At 43.8% G+C, this 21,037-nt stretch overlaps 1 protein-coding gene and 1 long non-coding RNA gene across 15 annotated transcripts in view; one reads left to right on the forward strand and one right to left on the reverse strand.

Moving 5' to 3' along the window:
- The window catches only part of LOC115079523, a 138,042-nt gene that overhangs the window by 106,722 nt on the left and 10,283 nt on the right, over positions 1–21,037 (forward strand). For 3 of the 4 annotated variants that reach the window (XR_003853304.1, XR_003853302.1, XR_003853301.1), the window contains one exon: positions 11,286–20,699. This is a non-coding gene — a long non-coding RNA (uncharacterized LOC115079523). The remainder of the gene's footprint in view (positions 1–11,285; positions 20,700–21,037) is intronic. The other variant, XR_003853303.1, reaches the window with a different exon arrangement.
- ALKBH3 (alkB homolog 3, alpha-ketoglutaratedependent dioxygenase) lies at positions 2,172–19,746 on the reverse strand. Of its 11 annotated transcripts, none has more exons than XM_029583158.1 (10): positions 19,637–19,746; positions 18,780–18,880; positions 18,159–18,253; positions 17,162–17,196; positions 14,581–14,628; positions 14,378–14,481; positions 13,815–13,903; positions 13,388–13,597; positions 4,271–4,369; positions 2,172–2,829 (listed from the first exon to the last, which is right to left on the reverse strand). In XM_029583158.1, the coding sequence occupies exons 2-10, from the start codon at positions 18,856–18,858 to the stop codon at positions 2,737–2,739; spliced, it is 852 nt and encodes a 283-aa protein (XP_029439018.1). In that variant the 5' UTR covers positions 18,859–18,880; positions 19,637–19,746; the 3' UTR covers positions 2,172–2,736. The 11 variants fall into 11 exon arrangements, with proteins under 11 accessions (XP_029439018.1, XP_029439009.1, XP_029439016.1 ...); XM_029583149.1 differs by having other exon boundaries at positions 18,159–18,259; XM_029583156.1 differs by having other exon boundaries at positions 19,606–19,728.

The following is a 21,037-nucleotide window of genomic DNA, read 5'->3' on the forward strand; positions in this document are numbered from 1 at the left end:
TATACCATAAAGTGTATGCGGGCACACTTAAAGATCTAAACTTGGATATGCCGAAGGGGAGCTGAGAACACAATGACAGAAGGCAGGTCTCTTCAGTGGAAAGAGGAGTCATGACATGAGGTGAAAGGGGGTAGGCTCAGGAGTAATCTGTGGAATGATTACTGCACAGCAAGGATGAGACACACATGGAATAGTCTTCCTGGGGAGACAGAGACAAGAAAGCTTGGGATGAGCACAGAGGATCTCTGAAGAAGAGGAAGACATAGGAAAGGTGAGATGAAGCAAAGGATAGGCAGATTAAGATTGGCTCTATGCTTATATACTTAAAAAAAAAAAAACTAAAGTAAACAAGTGCATACCTTTGATTATGGCTACACCTCTCGAATCCACCAGAACCCTCAGACTATTGCAACCTGCTCCTCTCCACTACAATCTCTCCAAAAATCAGCTTTGCAACTTATCTTTTGCCAAAGTCACTACACTCACATAACCTCTTTTCTGAAGTCACTGCACCCTATCTTCTCCCACAAACAGTTCGAGCTCCTCTTATTCACCTTAAATAGCCTTCACTCTGTGGCTCCTCACTACCTCTCCTCATGCACTCCGCTCATCACAGGTCAGTTCTGAGCCCTTCTCCTCTACCACCAATTCCCATGCTTTCCACCTGACTGCACCGTGTGTGCCTGGAAATAGAGGGAGCATAATGCATCAGCTCAGGAAGACTATCACCCTAATTCCCATCTAAAAACCCACTCTTTTGAAGCTGCTTTTAAATCTTAAGCCTGCAGGTCCACCTTCAGCCTTATAAATGTTAACAATTGTCGGTTGACCTGTATGTTTCTTTGGATTAGATTGTAAGCTCTATTGAGCAGAGGATGTCTTGTGTGTCTGTGCACTGTTGCATCCGAGTAGAGCTATAGAAATGTTAAGTAATAGTAGCAGCAGCAGTATTTCACGCTTCAGATATCCTCATAGTAATAGAACAAGCCAGGTAGTGAAAGCTTTCAGAAATGTTACATTTTTCATCAGATATATAATATTAATGAACCTTCAAGACTTGAACCCACTATGGAGACAAAAAGAAGCAGCTCAGAGCCACATATGTATAAAGTGTTAGTTAACCTAGATCATCCAGGAAAATATATCTAGGTTACAGCTGCATCTGTAGCCAGCAGTCATGAACCTAGAACCCACTCTGAAGGCAAAGGCAAGGAGCCTAGCATTATATCTACAGGCAGTGATAGTATGCTGAGGGTAACATGCCTAGACTCACATCTTAAGCAACAGCAGCAAATGTCACACACTGTTCAGGCAAGTGGAGAGAACCCTAGAACCCACTGTCTAAGCAAAGTAAGAAACCTGCAGTCACATCTACAGACAGTGTTGATGGATCTAGAACCCATTATACAGGCAGAGAGACTAGTGTAGACACATCTGGTTCTGCATCCAACCAACAATCCAGGAAAAGACCAAGAACCTATAGCCACATCACAGGCAATATTAGCAAGCCTGGTACTCATTATCCAAGCAAAAGAAAGGAGTCTATAATCACATCTGTGGAGCCCACAGCAATATGCCTAGAAAGCCAAAATGACAAATGGGATAACAAGTAGGGAAAAAAAAATAAAACAAGAGATGGCTGAGGGGGGGATATGATAGAGGTCTTTAAGATCGTGAGAGGTCTTGAACGAGTAGATGTGAATCAGTTATTTACACTTTCGGATAATAGAAGGACTAGGGGGCATTCCATGAAGTTAGCAAGTAGCACATTTAAGACTAATCAGAGAAAATTCTTTCACTCAATGCACAATTAAGCTCTGGAATTTGTTGCCAGAGGATGTGGTTAGTGCAGTTAGTGTAGCTGGGTTCAAAAAAGGTTTGGATAAGTTCTTGGAGGAGAAGTCCATTAACTACTAATAATCAATTTTACTTAGGGAATAGCCACTGCTATTAATTGCATCAGTAGCATGGGATCTTCTTAGTGTTTGGGTAATTGCCAGGTTCTTGTGGCCTGGTTTGGCCTCTGTTGGAAACAGGATGCTGGGCTTGATGGACCCTTGGTCTGACCCAGCATGGCAATTTCTTATGTTCTTAACAGTTTATTAAAAATTAAACTCTATTTTAACTAATTTGTTTTTTTTTCCTTCAGAAAATTCATGCACACTCAAAAATCAAGAAAAGGAATGAACTTTAGGTTATAGGATAATAATGTACAAACATTTACCAATTAATCCTGGTTCCTGCACAGAGATGAGCATTTTAATTTTGAAATTCTTTCCCAGTTTCCCTGGAAGCATCTGTGTCACAAATTACATCATGCATCAGGTCTATGTTGGTAATGAGATCCTAGATAATGACACATGGGAACGGCCAATCAGACATCAGCATGCATAATGTAATATCTTGTGTAAACAGCCATCGAGAGAAAGCATCAGTCAAACTGAAGACTTCCGTACACATCTCAGCAAGATCTGGAGTTGGGAGACGTTTTCGTAAACTGTTGAAAATTACCATTTCAAAGAGGAAGAACTAGTAAGAGTTGACCCCGACTTGGCAGCACAGATCACCATCACCACCCCGGGCTCTTTCAGAGAGGACCTCAGCAGCCACAGACACTAAGAATCGGGTTCAACATTCTGAGCGCTCTGGCAGGGGCCACTGCTAGGTTCCCAAATGCAGTAGACACTCCTTCAATTAGTGTATTCCCTCGCAGGCATGCACAGGGGAGTCCACAGATCACTGCCGCATGTCACCAGGCTCAGGAAAAACCGTTCGAAAGGTCAGATTGATCCGGGCCTCCCGGGCATGGTACTCCTTTGGCACACGATGCTTTAATAAGGAGGAGACAAAAATAGACAGCATTTAGACTCAAGTTCAAATCAACTGCACAGTTGAATGACCCCTCAAGATCACTGCCGTCATATTTTAAGATTTGCAAGTACAAAATATTGCATGTTTCATATTTAAGAAAGTGCTTTCATGATTTTAGAGGTAAAATTACCTTTACAAACTGTAAACCACACTGGATGTTAAACGGTTCTGCTGCCCTCTGAATTTTGGAAAGGTAATCTGTTAATGAAAACCGCCATTGGAGTACTTTGCTCCTCTGCGTTTCTGGCTGCTTTGGCTCAAAAGGCCCATTTTGCTACCCTCTGAAAATTCTTGTTCCGCTTATAGTGAAACATACCACGCTAAGCAGATTACATCAGACTCAAAACAAGTTATTCTTACATACATATTAAATAGCAGGGCAATGACATAATCCTGAGACAGGGTCGGCTTCCTGTCACATTCCTTTCCTGGTGGGGAGGGCTCCAGGGAGTGTATTTTTGCTTGTCTGCTACCAGTGGGTCTGTTTTCTCTGGCTGCTCGGCTGCAAATGGTTTCTAGCCACTTAAAGTCACGTTTATTTTTTTGGCTTAGCAGTTTCCTCTAGCTCAATTAGAACTAGCCTCTAATGGCCTACAGCACCAAGAGCTTTCATTTACCTCACGCTACCAATAGAAGGGTGTGAGGTAAATATAAATTAAATAAATTCACAACTACCTTTCCCCTATTTTATATCCTACCCCACTACTACAGTGATAATCCTCTTGGAGTTACTATTAAAAAAAAATGAGTACTAACAGCCAGCAAGAGAAAAATCTGTCTTATATCTCAAAATAGGTGCAGTGCAGCTTACCAGACAAAGCACAGTAAACTCCAGCTCAGATCTTCTACGCCGTCAAACTCAGTAAAATGTCATCACCTCTAAACTTGCACCAACTTGCATAATATTTTCCAGCTGGTTGACGTTATAATTTTCTCTCATATATACTAAGTCATATGAGTTATAAATTGAACCAAGAAGGCAGAAATTAAACTTAATGCTGACCTTTAATACACTTTATAGCATTTCAGCAGCCTTGACTATTTCTGCAAGTCAGATCAGTGCAATTTCAATGTGCTGGAATTATCTTTATTTCTTCACTGCCAAACTAGTCTGGCTTTATAGAACACTTTCTGCAAGCACAGCCAAGAGCCAGAAACTGTGGCTCCCATGGGATCCTGGATAAGAGACTCAAATCTGGCCATTAGGTGTCACCACTGAATGATGGCCAAGACTTGCTCTCTCCTCCTTCCTGCCCCCTTCTCCACGAAGGCTGTGAATTCTGACTCTACAGAAGCCCCATACCAGTGCTCTGACCCAAGCATTGAACCTTGGTCCTCTGCACAGCACTGCCACTGAGCTACTGGCCCGGCCATGGAGCCATGCTTCTACTGCTTGTACCTGCCAGTCTTCCTGTGTAGCACCCTCCATCAGCAGCAGTGTTCCATGGTCCAGTGGGATATGCACTTGCTCCACATATGTATAATCACCATGCTCTTCCTGAAACACCAGAGAAGGAGGGAGAGTCAATTGCTGCCAGAGGACAGAGAATCACACGGGGTCAAGTCACCCATTTTGATGCCAGAAGAGAGACTGAGACCAACAGTTATTTCAGGAATGCTGGCAAAGGAGAAATTACTACTTATTTGATAATTGTTTTTTTCATAGTGTAGACAGATGGACTCAGGACCAGTGGGTTATGCACCTCTGCTAGCAGATGGAGCAAATTAACATCACAGTATATATACCTCTGCAGTGACATCAGCCTGCCAAAGAAATGGCTTACAACAAAACAAGGCCTCTAGCTCGGACATTCGGTACGCAGAACATATCACCACCAGAAACACTGTTTTCAAAGTCAATAGCAGCAAGGAAAGGCTATGCAGAGGTCAAAACAAAGGACCCGCCAAGAAATCCAACACCAGGTTAAGACTCCACAAGGGAACCAGTAACCGCAAGGGAGGATGAAGATGATTCACTCCCTTCAACAAACAAGCCACATCACAATGAGATGATAAAGATTAATTATTGACCTGGCCTCTGAAACAGGCAAGAGCCGTAACCTGTACTTTCAAGGAATTAAGGGCCAACCCCTTATTTAACCTATTATATAACCCATTATTAAACCCTTATTTAAAAATCCCTACAATAAGAGACACTCATTTGACTCAAAACAAGAGACAGGCTGTTATCTGCAGCTGGCCCAAAACTCTGGAACTCCATGCCAGAAGAACTAAGAACGACATCAGATAGAATTTCAAGCCTGACCTGAAAACTTGGCTCTTTAAAAATGCCTAACACTTAACATAGGCTTAGCATTAAGACAACCCAATTGATAAATAAGATGCTCTGGAATTGTTTGTGCTATTAATATCCTTTTATTTTATATGTGAGTTTACCTTGTGTGTTATTTTTATCTATGAATGTTTTTATGTAAACCGTTATGACCTTGTGAACTTCAAGTGTATGACTGTATATAAAAACATTTAAATAAATCAATCCTGCAAAAAAAATCCAAACTGAGCGGGATCTTCACTGAAGAAGGAAAAACATTTCATCCTCATACCAAGCCTCAAATTCTCGCTAAACTCACATATAGGTTAAGGAAATGGAGAACTTCCAAGCATGCAGCAAGTTGGCAATCACTACAGAAGATTAAACCACACTTCAACAAGCGAGCCCTTTCAAGGGCAGACCATAAGACAAAATAGAGCTGGATCTTTGTGAAGGATAGGTCCCTGCTGCAACAGATTCTTGGGTGGCAGAAGACGAAGGGGAGTCTCTACTTGAGTCTTAACAGATCTGCATACCATGGTCTTCTGGGTCAATCCGGTGCCACCAGGAGCATCATCCCCCTGTGGCCTTCGATCCTGCGAACTATTCTGCGCAACAGGGGCCATGGGGGAAAGGCATTCAGCAAACTTGTCTTCTGGCCAGACTTGTATGAGAGAATCGATACCCAAGGACTTTGAATCTCTCCTACAACTGAAGAAGCGAGGAGCCTTCACATTGTGAGAAGTCGCCAACAGGTCTAGGAACAGAAGGCCCCAGCAATCCACTATCAGCTGAAACAGCTTGTCTGACAACACCCATTCTCCCGGGTCCAGACTCTCCCAGCTGAAAAAGTCTGCTCTTACAATGTCTTTTCCTGCAATGTGAGAGGCCGAGATCACCTGCAGATGCATTTCCGCCCATTCCATAAGTTAGTCTATTTCCAGTGACACTTGCTGGCTCTTGGTTCCTCCCTGCCGATTGATGTAAGCAACTGTCATTGCGTTGGTCTGATATTATTTGAACCGCTTGACCCTGCAGACTGTAGCTGAACTGCTAGCATGCCAAGCAGACCACCTTGGCTTCCAGGCGATTGATGTTCCAGAGAGACTCTTCTGTGTTCCCGTGCCCTTGCACAGTTAGTTCTGAGAGTCTGCTCCCCAACCCTGGAGACTCATTTTCATGAGGATCAGCCAGTCTGGCGACATCAGGAAATGCCCTCTCTCAGATGAACCTCCTGCAACCATGTGGAGCCGAACCTAATAGTCCTGCAACTGTAGGTTCCAACGAGACAGCAGGGAGTGCTGAAGAGCATGCATATGCGCTCTTGCCCATGGCACCACTTCCAGGGTTGCTGCCAAACTGAGTACCTGCAGATATGACCACACTGTTGAGCATACAATGTTCACCAAAAGGACGCACCTGCGACATCAACTTCTGAATCAGAGTTTCTGGCAGGTAAGCTTTGCCTGGCCTCGTATTGAATCATCACCCAGATATTCCAATGACTGAGAAAGCTGAAGACTGCTCTTGGCTATGTTCATTACCCAAACAAGCTCCTGCAACAAGGATATCACCTTGCGTGTTATCAGGCAACTCTCTTCCAGAAAGACTTGGCTCGAAAGAGCCAGTCATCCAAATATGGGTATATTAGAATCCCATTCTCTCTCAACTCTGCTGCCACCACCGCCATAACCTGGGAAAATGTTCTGGGAGTAGTGGCTAGACTAAAAGGCATCGCCGAAAATTAATAATGGTGCCCCAGCACCGCAAAATGCAGAAAACGTTGCTTTAACTGGATGGGAATATGGAGGTAGGCCTTGGATAAATCCAGAGAGGTCAGATATTCCCCCGACTGCTCAGCCATTATCACAGAGTACAAGGTTTCCATGCGAAAATAAGTCACCTGCAAATGACGGTTGACTCCTTTGAGATCCAGGATGGGATGAAAGGAGCCCGCCTTCTTGGGCACAACAAAATAAATGGAATATTGCCCCATATGTTCCTGAGATGTAGGCACTGGAACCACAACCCTCAGACTGAGAAGCCTTGACCGGGTAGATTCTACTGCTTGCTTCTTCTAAACATGTCCCGAGGAACACTGCAAAATTCCAACGCATATTCTTCTTGTATCACCTCCAGGACCCACAGATCCGATGTGATTTTGACCCACCTCTGATAAGAGAGATCCCCCCCATCTCTTGTCTCTGGGGGTGGGTTGGCAAACCATTGTGAGGTTTGGGAGGTGTGCCACCCAAGCCCACACTTCTCTTGGGGTGTCTGGGACAAAAGGACTGAGACCTGAAAGGCAGAGTCCTCTGAAAGGTCGACCTGCTTGGAACCCCTAAGACGACCCTTCATACCAAAGGGGTGCTGCAATTATTTCTTATCCTCTGGTAATAAGGAACCAGGGAATCGCCCCAGATACTGGCCAATTTCTCCAACTTACTCTCAAACAAGATGGAACCTTTAAAGGGCAACTTCGTAAGATTAGCTTTGGAGGTCACATCACCAGACCGATTACACAGCCGTAATTTATTTATTTAACATTTTTATATACCGAGCTTCATGCAAGATATTGCATATCGTCTCGGTTTACATTGAAACTAAAACACAAGCATGAGAGCATGCTAATTACATAGAACATAAAATGTTAATGCTAATAACATAGAATGCTAAAGTTGCATGAAACTGTAATAAACAAGCATGATAGAATATTAAACCTAATACTAAATATATAATACAGGGTATGAATTTTGGGTTAGGGTAAGATTGGGTCAGAGTGGGGGGAGCAATAACTTGGAACAAACTGGAGAGGGAAGAAGCAGATTTGTCTTAATAGGCATCTGTGTTCTAATATAAGAATGGTATGAGAGTTTTATTTAGGTTTTTGGGATGGGAGGTGTTGTAGAGGTATATAATTATCATGACTGGAATGCTTGTTCGAATAGTAAGGTTTTTAGTCTCTTTTTGAAGTTGGTTGGGCATCTGGTCGATATTACTGAAGCCACTCCCCTAGCCGAGGCATGGACCAAATCGTAGCCCGCATCTGCTAAAAAGGCAGCGGCAGGTTCCATAACTGCTCTGGAGTTCACCCCAGAATCAACTTGAGAGAGAGAAGCAGACAAGAGCGAGCAACCAGGCCTCAATTCTCCTATCATGCACATCTTTCAAGGCTGCTTCTCCCTCCACGGGAATAGTCGCCCATTTAGAGATGGCACAGACCAACGCATCTACTTTCGGAAAACACAAACGCTCTCTCACCACTGGATCCAGGGGTTACAGGCCTTCCAATGTCTGACCCCCTTTGAAGTTTGCCTCCCGAGCATCCCATTCAAGATCAATCAATTCTCGAATGGCTTCCATAACAGGGAAAAAAACAAGAGGCTTTATACGAAGAAACCAAACTGGGATTCTTCTTTGGCTCAGACATGAATCGCAAAGCCGCAAGCACTGAAACGCTACTACTCTCACTCACGGACTTCCTCCTCTCTGGAATTGACAAAGGCCAAGCATATTTACTAATCCTCCTTGACTTTTCGGCGGCATTCGACACCGTCAACCACACCCTCCTTCTAAAACAGCTGGCAAACATTGGTTTAACAGGTGCCACACTAAACTGGTTCAAAACATTCCTTGAAAATAGAAGATATAGAGTCAAAATCCACAATAAAGAATCCCAATACCACCATTCTAATAGAGGGGTGCCGCAGGGTTCTTCACTTTCACCCACGCTATTCAATATCTACCTCCTACCACTTTGTCAACTTCTTACAAAACTAAGCCTGAAACACTTCCTTTTCGCAGACGACGTACAGATCGTGATCCCCATAGAAGAATCAATATCTAAAACAATGGAATACTGGGACAGTTGCTTAGTAGAAATTAAACTTCTCCTCACCAGTCTAAACCTGGTACTTAATGCTTCTAAAACAGAATTCCTGCTCATATCACCGGAAAACAAAAATACACACCCAAAACCACCCACACTCCTTCAAACAGCCCACGTAAGAGATTTAGGAGCCATCCTGGACAATCGACTCAACCTCAAACCTTTCATTAACCAAACCACCAAGGACTGCTTCTACAAATTACATATCCTGAAAAGAATTAAACCACTTTTTCACGCCCAAGACTTTAGAACAATTTTGCAAGCAATAATCTTTTCCAAATTAGATTATTGCAACTCATTACTACTAGGCCTCCCAGCTTCCTATACCAAACCTCTACAAATGGTCCAGAACTCTGCAGCCAGAGTCCTCACAAACTCCAGGAAAATGGACCACATTTCACCTATCCTCAAAAACCTCCATTGGCTACCGATCCACTATAGAATCATGTATAAAACCATTAACATCATATACAAAACTATCAACCAAAACACGCACCTCGACCTACAAATACCTCTTAAAAAATACACTTCCGCCAGACCTATCAGGGAACACTACAAAGAGTCACTCCAAATACCAAAGGCCAAAACCTACCAACATAAATCATTGAGTCTCAGAGCCTTCTCTTCAGCAGGTCCAACTCTCTGGAACTCTATCCCACCAGATTTGAGACAGGAGCCATGCTCTCTAACATTTAGGAAAAGACTAAAAACTTGGCTTTTCAAAAAAGCATTTCCAAGCCTTGAATAATTCCTCCATTAAATAGCACAAACTCTTATCCAATAACTGGACCAAATACAATTCAATCAACCTTAAATTGACAATCATCAATACCTGCTGAACTTTTATCATAACACTGTCGTATTTATGCATTTGGTTATTTATGTTCCGTTCCATAGTGAGGTATTGCCACAGTTTCTCACATATTCTTATTTACTCACTATGCTACTCTATTACATTAATAGACTGAAATGTTAATATTGCTCTGTGCAATCTCTCCCCTTTTCCAGCTCCAAGTTGATTTCCCTGATTTATTGTAACTTTCTCAATTCCTATATCTGATTCACGATATTTAAAGTTCAAGGTTCTTTTTGAGAACATTGTTTTACGTTATGTTATGTTTTACACACTTTGTTAATTGTAAACCGGGTTGATGTGATGCCTGTCATGAAACTCGGTATAACAAAAACAATAAATAAATAAATAAATAAAATAAATAAATGAATCTGCCCCAGGTACTCCCAGCATCTTCAAGGTCTGGGAAATCAGGGCCGGCAGTTCATCTCTATGAAAGAACCGCAACATGGTCAGATACGGTTCCAGTCCCGGAGGAATTTCCCCATTTTCCAGGGAGTCAGGATCTGCCTCATCATTGCAATCCGGGGGGGGTGAAACTGTCACCACCATGCTCTGCTTCATGCACCTGCTGCCTTTAAGCTGTACAATCAGCTAAGTCCATGCTGCCGGAAAACAAGATACACATCTGAAGGACCACGGACATCACCTCAGGAATTCTCAACTAGAGGGACCATGTGATATCACCATAGGAGAGTGGGGCTTCTTTTTTTTTTTATAGTTCTCCTAAAATCTGAAGCAATCCCCATAGAGGGATGTATGTCCACCATCTGCTGGAGACGGAGAAATACTGAAGAGCAGAGCTTTCTGCAGGGGTATATGTAGTGCTGACATCAGACTGAAATCTGTCTCCATTTGCTATCAGGATCACACTATACCCATTGGTCCTGAGTCCATCTGCTACACTCTAGGAAAGTTACCATGTAACTCTCAGCTTCCAAAATGCTCCTTGTATTACTTTTTCCACCTGTGCCTTAAAAGAAAGATTTGTATGAAAGATAGTTCCTTAAGATATGCACTTCCTGTGCAAATTGCACAGTACAGCCCTGGAAGCTGAAAGATAGTAAAGGTCGAGAAGTCGGAAGCTTGCAGAGGTAAATAATTTGGTTTGAGAGAGATTATAGCTTTTTACAGCAGACAGGTAAGTATTGAACATCCCTAGATGTGTGATGTCAGCTTGATCTTTAAAAGGCAAGAAGGCCAAAACACATGCCCAGACTTCTCTCTCATTTACATAATCTGGCACTTACGCATCCCAGATCCATAGGAGACTCTGACACAGGGGGAAAAAGAAATGCTAACAGTTTGAAAATAAACTACCAATGCCTTAGCAAGGGCATGAGGACTGGTGTGAATGCGAGTACTTTCTCTCGACTGATGCTTTGCGTTTGTTGATTCAGTTCCACGAAAGGTGAATCAAGCCTACAACGAGAGGGAGACCATCATTACTGTCGCACGCTGAAGGGGAGGCTGCTAGTGTCAAAGGATTAGACGAGGTCAGTCACACAGTGAAGCAGGAAACATCAATGTGAAGGGTTTCCACACTGGAAGAGCTGCGGGCGTGCGTCTCTCTACCAGGTCAGGACTGAGCAGCGCTGGTCATAGGAGAGAGAGAACAGAATGGATACCGCAAGGCAAGAATGAAGGGCGTAGGCAGAGCCGTGTGTGGGGCTCAGTACTTTTCAGTCAGAAATGTGGTTTCACAGAGCTTTCACACTGCCTGCCCACATTATCTTATAATTAGATTTCTGTTTTGTATTTTAAATATCATGATATTTGCTAGGAGCCAAAATTCTGGCTTCACAACCTACCAATGAGCCATAAATCTTCTCGGCTGGCTCCTCTGCTGTTTCCTTGGTTACAGGCAGCGAGCTGGCTTTTCTCCTTCCTGCTCTGGGGTGCGGGTGAGGGATCTCAGATGGAGCCGGTGTTACCTGCCGTCTCCCCCCAGTATTCTGAGCCCTTTGCAAGTCCATTTTTTCCTTCCTAACCTTGCCCAAAACGTAACACGGTATCTAGGGACCACCCTATCATAATGAGGCTTGTGAGGGACCACCCTATCATAGCAAGCCTTACAGTGAATGTGATAAGGCACTCAATCAAGGAGCGAGCCATCACACATCCTTATGAGGCATTACAGGTAGAGAATCAAATAGTAATTTATGAGGGATTAACTATAACTAAGGTGGTGTGATTTATAAAGTTTAACCTATTTTAAAGTTTTATGTAGATACAGAAAATCATGGGCTTTTTTCTCTTTGGGGGGGGGGGGGGCATTTCCTTCCCAGCAGCCTGTCCACCCCGCTCACTCCATCCTCTTACCACCACCACCACCTCCGACGCTCGAGGAAGAGGAAAGTGAAGGTCTGCTGGTGGGAGAGGGCTAAGGCCCAAGAACGGCCAAACAGCAGAGCTGGCAAGGGATGGAGCGTGGAGGCCGAAGAGCCAGAGGAAAGGTGCAGAGATGGAGCAGTGGTTCTAAGATGGGCAGAAGTCTTCCAGGTTTTACATCAACCTACAAGCTGCAGCCCTGCTTGTAATAAGGGAGTGGCACATCACAAAACGGCCCCATAGCGCGGGACTACCCCAACAAGAGCTTCCTGAAGAAATGCTAGCAGAGGTACACTGCTCTCACACTCAGCTGTCTGCATCGTGCATTAGGAAAGAGCCTTGCAATGGGAAAACAACTTTGTACCATCTGGACTGCCTCATTCTCTGTCAGTTGCAATACTGTTAAAGAACCAAACAAGACGACTGCACTGGTGTCAGGTATTGACGTCTACACAATAACGATTTTCTTCTGCATTTCAGAGGAGTGGGGTATGCACAGAGACGCTACGGGGATAACGCCTGGTAGTAGAAAAAAAAAAAAGCTAGCCCTGCAAATCTGCAAAAGCCTGCTTCCCTGTGACATATCACGCTTCAGACTCCCCAGCCAGCAGTAGGCGTGTGCATGACGCACAGTGAGATCCACACATAGCTGGCATGCAGAACCACAGCAACGACACAACAGCTCTCAGGATGCCAGAGACATTCCTTTAGTGCTGCTGAATCTCAGTGCCCACCAGAGCAGGAAGAGTCACAGCACCAGCTCACCAGGACCATTTTATTCTGAACGTAACACCTGACATTCAGACTTAGCAGCTCCCGTGTCATCTCAGCTCTGAAAGCCCCAGCATGTAACAGCACGTGTGAGATACCAGAGTCTGCAAGCGAAGCAAAGGCTTAAGCTGTCTAAAGCAACTCAATGTACTTAAAACAGGCTGGAAATACTGCAGGTGTTTTTCACTTGCTATGTGGCTGTGTATGAATATAAGGATAGGTTGTATATGTGTCGACTCTCCCTAGTTTTGCCTGCCTATAAATCGATGCAGTAATAGTTGTGTAGTCTAGGCTGAAGACATTCTCAGCTTTCTGAGCCCACAGACCAAACGAAATACAAATCACACACACACCAGTGATTCCATCGGCTCTGGAAACAAAAGTTACAGGTGCTACTTACAGGGCCAGGTTTTTGCCTCATCTGAAAGGTACGCGTGTCTCCAAAGCTGAGAGAGGCGATGACAGGGCTCTTCCGCAGCGAGGGCTCAGAATCGCTGTGCCAGTCAATGCTGTCTTTTTCATTCCTATACAGGTTGCAGAGCAGGGAGTTGAAGGTGTATGCAGTGATCTCCTCGATGCGGTCCTTCAGCATCGTCAGCAGAGGGTGCCACTGAGCAAAGAACAAACAGCGTGAAGCCGAGAGGAGGGAGAAGGATTGGCAGCAAGCACAGATCAGGGAGGGAAGGACAGGGTGTGGGAGTGCAGGAATAACATTTGCGGGTGTTTTGGGAAAAGTCTAGTATAATCCTTAGAGGGCCAGTCTTGTTGCATCAGGCAGAAGCGAAGTGAAAGTTTCAGCCCGTGCTGGGTAGGGAAAGAATACGCACGTGAGGATTCGGCTGCATGGTGGCTCGGGAGTAAGTGTAGGGGAGCTCTCCATACCAGGCTGTCAGCCTTGGCTCCTGATAAAAACCATCTGCAAGCAAAAGGCAAGAGAGGAACGAGAAAGCTGAGCTGATACACGCTTAGGTACAAGATGAGCAGAGGTGCTAGCAAACAGCACGAGTGTCCTCTGCTGGACAATTGTAATACAGCTGTGAATCCCAAACTAATAAAATGTAATCCCACTGCTGTTGTGGAAACCCCAACTATTGATTTAATATCTGGCCTGTACGACAGCTTTCAAATGAAAAAGGAAATAATATTCACTACTAGAGCTATTAAACTATTTGTGTACAGAGGCACAAGCAGAGAAAGTGGCTTGTTCCGATGGAATCACTGGTGAATGTGGGATTAGAAGTGAGGCCTAGGGAGGGCTGTGCACAGACTCACTGGCAGAGCAAAGTTCTAAAGAGAGGCACAGGGTCACACAGGGAGTTCCTGGCAGAGCCAGGATTTGAACTCATGCATCACCGCTCTAACCTTTCCTAAGTCAAATCCCCCAGCTTACCAGGTCTGAAATTGGTTTTCTGACTCCATGGAACCTCCCTGTGGAGCTGTTCAAACATCCAATCTGCTTCTTTCAGATCAATGAAAGAGGGGAAGAGACTAAGCCTGGTGCAGGAAGCCAAGAAAAAAAATCACAGCTGTGAAAGAGAAAGAGAGAAGAATTCTACCAGGTCCTATATGAAAAGTAATTTACACCTCCCCTACCTGGAGATTCCTGCTGCTGTTATGCTCAGATCGTAAACTCCAGCTTTGCTAAGAAAAGAAAATGAACCAGGATGTCACCAAGCGAGCCCAAGAACTTCTGTAGGTCAAACTTTAGCAAGATTCACTTTTTTAGAAAAGAAAAACTCAAGCACTTATCTATCGGATGATTCCCACAAGGTGTTCTGACAAATCCAACAGCAATACCACACTATAAACAGGGAAGCAAACCTGGAGAACGTGGGCAAAACCTTTCCTGCTCTCTCTAGCAGGAGCCTGCTCTATGAACGGAAGCCCGGCAGCTGCTCTTATTGTTATGTGCAGGGTCTCCCGAGTACAGCGTCCGAGCACCTTACCAGCAGCCATGAATGCACACGGCAATAACTCCTAGCCCAGAATTGTATCTTCCACGGTGCTGGATGCTTTGAGAGAGGAAGTACCATAGCAATATCTTCTGTGACATCTAAAATAGATCCCAGCTTTTCCTGGAATTGCTTCCATGCTTTTCTCCAGTTTTGGAAGAGCCCCCCCTCTAAGTATTGTGGGCAGTGGCTCATGACCTTGATCAGTGTCTGAGGAGCCTGCAATGTTTCTTTTTTTGGACCTGGTAGTTACTTCCTGCTCCTTTTGGGTTTCCAGCCCAGTCAAAACCAGGGCTAAGATCAGATGCCATGAGCCTTCCTTCACAAATACCCAAGGAGTTTTCTGCTCTTTTTTATATCCTCTCCCAACTTATGTTTTACTGCTGGGGTTCTGCCCAAACCCTGCAGCCACTGTGCAATATGAATCCCCTCCCCAGCTCAGGCTGTCTTTCATGCTTATGCCAGCAATAGAAGAAAGCGTGTAGCAGACTGCAGTATTTCTCCCATGTGAAGACGCTTCCCTTCCTCAGCAGGCAGCTACTCTTCATTGCCATCTTCAATAGCAATTACTGTTCCAAAATACAAATACTAATGATTTCTCTTTTGTTCCAGCCCCAGGAGCATCCCCTTTCCAGGGATGCATGCCACCCAAGTCAAGCAAGATGTGAGGCTACGAGAGACATTCAAATACCTCAAAAAAGGTTTAAATACACACGAAGCAAACCCTGCTCTAAAACCAGAAGTCAGAGTTTGAGGCTCGGGAGTAAAATCGGAAGATGTATTTCTTCAAGGAAAGGGCGACTGATATACGGAACCACCCTCTAGTGGAGGTGACGGACCCAAACATGGTAAAAGAATTCAAGAAAGCCCTGGGAGAGGCGCAGGAGATTATATTCCTAGTTGCAAAGGAGAAAGTCAGGGATCAGCTGGGTCTCCGGCACTGCACCAGGAATAATGAGATGGCTCTCAGTCCTTATTTGCTGTGATACTTCATCTCTCTCTTACACATTACAACACAGTCCCTGCTCAATCATATGATCAGAGACCCTTTTATTAAGCTCCATCTTTTAAAAAGACTGAAACCATTTTTATATTTTAATGATTTTAGAACCGTTTTACAAGTTCTGTTTTCCAGGATTGATTACTGTAAAGCCCTCCTTGTCATCCATATAATACTGAGACCATTGTAATTACTATAGAATGCTGCTGCCCAAAAATATATCATATTACACCTATACTGAAAGATTTACACTGCTTACCGATAAAATACAGGACTGAGTACAAAGGTCTTTGCTTAGTACACAAATCAATTAATAGTGAGAAAATAGAATGGTTAAATGCTTCTTTACGGATTCACATGCCGCAGAAACATTTACAATCAGCAAATAAAGGTTTGTTAGCAATTCCGTCGGTTAAGTCTGCTCACTTGACTAAAGTCAGATTTGATTTATAAAGGTTTTTAATGATTTATGTTTTCCAATTATGACTGATATTTGTACTATTTTTTGTTTATTGTATATTTTGTTTTTTAGACTAGGAATGATCTTTATCTGTATTATTGTTTATTTATACTGACATTGTGAACAGTTATGCTTGATATCAGAATATCGGTATACAAAATATAAATGTAATATCTAGCCTATACAACTCGTTAAATAAGACTGAAGACTTGTAGTAAAGCTTCCGCTATTAATGCTTGACTTAAGACTTGCAGAAAAATGCAGGCAGAATACAAAGGGTGGCATAGAGCCAAGCTTGGAGTTACAAAGAGACAAAAGAACACGCCCAGACGTTCAGAGACAGACAGAAAGTCAGCTTATGGACTATTTGTCTTCTAAAGACAAGGAACAGGTTTACTGTGCAGAAACTCATGGTCTAAAAGACTTCTGCTTTGTCTCATAGGAACCTGCCAGAAGTCCTTCCATAAACATTTAATCGGATTGGGAAAAAACAGCAAAACTGCAATCATAAGACAGACGGTGGATGTTTCCTTAATAATATGAACCAATTACTTCGATTCAGGATGTATTTTCCCCTGGTCTGACCTGAAGGATGTGTATTACAACTCTTCTTACTCGGGGATACCTCTTCTTGTGTACTGCATGCTTCTTCTTGCCCAGAGATAATCCTCCCCGTGTGCTGCAATGCCTGCTTGTGACCCAAACAATAACCCTTCTTGCGTGCTGTGGTTTGCATTCCTCTTATAGCTGCTATGCACTTACTCAATTATACGTGGTTCAGGAACTCTGCGCATGACCTGAAAGAAAGCAACAGCCTTTTAGCAAGGTCCCTGTGCACATATCCAAGCTACCCTAAAATGTTCTTGATAAACCTGTTTTGCTCATGCAATATGAAAGCAAGCAATCAGCATTGAATGCATCCTCTGCCTTTCATTTTTCGTCAACACAAGGCTCCCTATATCAGGAATAGCAGTACCCAATGCTACTAATCTTAGTCACCAACAGCTTTACATATTCCATTTTCCTTTTGCACCTTTACCCTGCTGGATGAATGCTTCAAAGTGATTGGTTGATGAGGCTGTCTTAACAGCTGGCTAAAAACCCAGGGTGAAAAATCTAGAAATAAACCAATAAAGAAGTCTATAAGGGAACCAGCTCTCTCCTGAGCTATGCAGCTCAATTTAAGAGAGTGCCTTTGCATATCAAGTCTTGTACTGTAGTGAGTTTATGGTAAAAAGAAATTTTAAGCCAAGAACTAGTGAACAGCTCAATAGCAAACCTGGATTCTCTGCACTTCTAATACTATTTTTAAAGCGCTACTGGACATATGCAGCACTGTATCCATACATGTAAGAGAGACAGTCCCTTCTTCATGCAGCTTACAATTTAGTAAAGACAACACACACATGACCAACAAGAATCTGTAGGAAGTGTATTTATTAAAGAGAAGTGTTTAGGATTTAAAAAAAAAAAAGGAGGGACCATGTTAATGAATTAGGAAGTTTATTCCATGCATAAGGTACAGCAATGTTGAAAGTGTGGCACAGTGAACTGGCGGTGGAATAGGGCAGCACAGATAAGAGCCACGTGCCCAATGAAGAGAGTTCAGTAGGAAGGATGCAGGGAGACAGAAGACAGGTAATGAGGAACCATAGAATGAGGTGAGAAAGATGCTTGAATTTCTATCCTGTTATTATGATCTATGGACAAGGAAAAGCTCCTACATTACAAGAATTCTTATTCCAAATTGCTCACATACCTCAGTTGGTTCCTTAAACACAAACTGCATCTCTCTGCCCCATCTTGTCTGTCTTGAGTTGCCAGGAAGGTTGTGTGCCCCACAAACCTGAGAAGCTAAAGCTGGAGAAGGTGAGAGTATGAAAGAAAGCTAAGTGCGGCATACACCTGCTCAAAGTAACCTCACAACTCACATTTGGGGAAGGTGGGGCTTAGTTTATCTTTTACTAGAAAGAAGCAATAAGCTAGAACCACATGCATTCAGCCCACCATGGACACATGCTTCCCACAGATAACATACAGTGTCTGATAAAAGGTCATATTTCAATGACTCTGCTTCAACTACTACAAAAGGCAGAATTTTTTTCAAATATAGTGGAGCACTGACTCAGTCTACAGACCCATGATTCAGAGAGGCTTCTGCCAAGCTACACATCGGGACAGTGACTTCTGGTCATCTGTCCCAGCAGCTGTGGGTACCCAGGCAACCAGAAAGGCCACTGACTACATCCTGTGTAGAAAGAAACAGCTGGGAAATGGCTATGTACAGCTATAGCTCATTCCTATGTAGGGGAGACTGCGACAAGAGTCCCATAGATAGATCTACATGGGATTCATTTCTCTTCCCCATCCCAAATCTTACCTGAGCGAGAAGCCATACTGCCCATGTCAGGCCCTGCCCACGCTCCCTGGACTCTGGCTCGCTTTCTCTTGTCTTCCATAATTCCGTTATTGCATTAGCACCTAAGAGAGACACAAACACAAGAGCAGGAGGTCCACACCATCACCACTGCCAGCAATGAATCTAAGCAAATTGGGGTCTGCTGTGCTAACCATAAACAAACTGCTGAAAAGTCGACTTATGGAAAGAAACTTTTTAAAAACGAAAGGTGTGGCTGTATTAAAGGCATACATCTTTTATTTAAAAAAAAAAAAGTGTGAAAGCATAGCAAATACAAAATGCTAGGCATCAAACAAAAGCGACCTCTGTGTAGTACAAGCAGCTAGAACAGGACCAAGCAACTACAAAATTAGTAACCCGAGGTGTTCAGCTAATGCTGCTGCTTTCCAATTGCTCAGTCCCGCTCTGCCCTGGGGAGGAGGAGGAGGGAGATTAAAGGCAAACAAACGCAGGCAGCGCTGCAGCAGCCTCACAGCTGTGCTCAGATGCACAATCACGTTTGGTACAAAGAGTTTTCGTTCAGGAGATAAAGATCTCAGCCCCAGCGATGGGAGACAGAGAGGCTGCGCTTTCCTCTCACACGGCTGAGCCCTTACGTTAGCTTTAAAGATTATTCTCCCGCAGCTTCTAACAAATGCAGACCGCCCCCCCCCCCATCGCACCTGCTGCTTTATAATTTCAGAGCAGGATCTAATCGGGTTGAAATGATCAATCCCGGTTTATAAAAGAAAAAAAGACTCCAAGCAAATTACAGACATCGATGATAATTAGGCTTGAAGGCACTTGCCTGCAAGAACATCTTTCTGCCACCTTCTTACTTTTATACAATTTACTTTTCTAACTCTGGTTCTGCAACGCCGCCCACAGCTTCATCAAAGGTGGGCACTGCGCCTGCGCAAACACTTCCGGCGTGACGGCAAATCAGCGCCTGCAACCGTGACCCGGAAGTTCTACTGTTCCACCACCCACCCTGCAGCCAGCGCAGCACTTCCGGCATCCTGGGAAGAGCCGAACCCGAAGGGACCTTCATGGTACTGCGCTCCCTGCCCAACACGAACGTGCTTCTGTCTCCTCTAATTTTGATCATCATCGGATTTTTAAATAAATCTAAATTGGATTTCATAACGTGTTTGATCAATTGGTGGGCATCAGGCTTGAGGGGCTCTGGCGCTGCAAAGCTGAGAAACCAGGCTTGAGGCCGCTTGCTCAAGCGCTGGAATCGCCCTAAAGCAAGGCATAGACGTGCAGTGGCTTGAGGAGGGAAGGAAGGACAGCAAGTCATAGAAACAGTTCTAGAGCAAACAACTAAATTTGCATTAACTATGACTTCGCGCATTCCCGGGAAAAAAAAAAGTATTTGGACCTGTAGCAATTCCATTCCGGCAGAGGAGGGGGACCTAGCCATAAAAATATGCACCCATTTTATTAACCATCATAAAAAGGATACTGACTAAAGAGCAGGTTAACACATTAAGCACCATGGGCCCCATTATTTTCAATGGGGTTATAAGAACATAATTGAGTCATTAACTAGCACATACACTACTTGCATTAACATTAGCAAGTTACCACGCATTAGTGAATATTCCTGTAAGTGGACTAATGCAGCAATTACATGATTTTACTTTGTAACAGCAATTTTTTTTTTCTCGGTCCCAGGCCCGAGAGGGTGCTCAGTGTGACTTTTCCCCACTGCCGAATTTGTAAATGTTGCAGATTAGCGAGTTTGTGTAGAAAATACTATTGAAACTGATGGACTGCAGGTGGCACCTCAGGATATAGGGCAGCTCCGTCAAAACTTCTGTCTCCCATCTGCTGGAGGGGAGGCAAAAGCCAGGAGTCTGGACTGATCTGTGGTACTACAAGAACGGAAATTAGCAGGTAAGAACCAACTTTGCTTTCAGCCCCTTCTTCTGTGGGCTGGGTAAGTTGTTTACAGTGGAACAGCTGTTCCTTCAGATACAGAATGCCACTGAAAGGGAAAATGGGAATCACAGGAGCCTTGAGAACTGCCTGGGAAGCAGAGGGATAGTAGGATTGTAGAATGGAACCAGAAAACAGACAAAGGGTACAAGAGAGGCAGATTTCTTCAGGGTTATTAGATTGTCCTTAGGTAGTCATTGCCAAACAGTCTGGATTGGTACTTTTTACCCACAGACTCTGCACCACATGCATAAGTTTTGGTTTGAAAATTAACCCACCTGCTTGAGAAAAATGAT

Source organism: Rhinatrema bivittatum, chromosome 17 (assembly GCF_901001135.1).
Source record: "Rhinatrema bivittatum chromosome 17, aRhiBiv1.1, whole genome shotgun sequence".
Classification (NCBI taxonomy): domain Eukaryota; kingdom Metazoa; phylum Chordata; class Amphibia; order Gymnophiona; family Rhinatrematidae; genus Rhinatrema; species Rhinatrema bivittatum.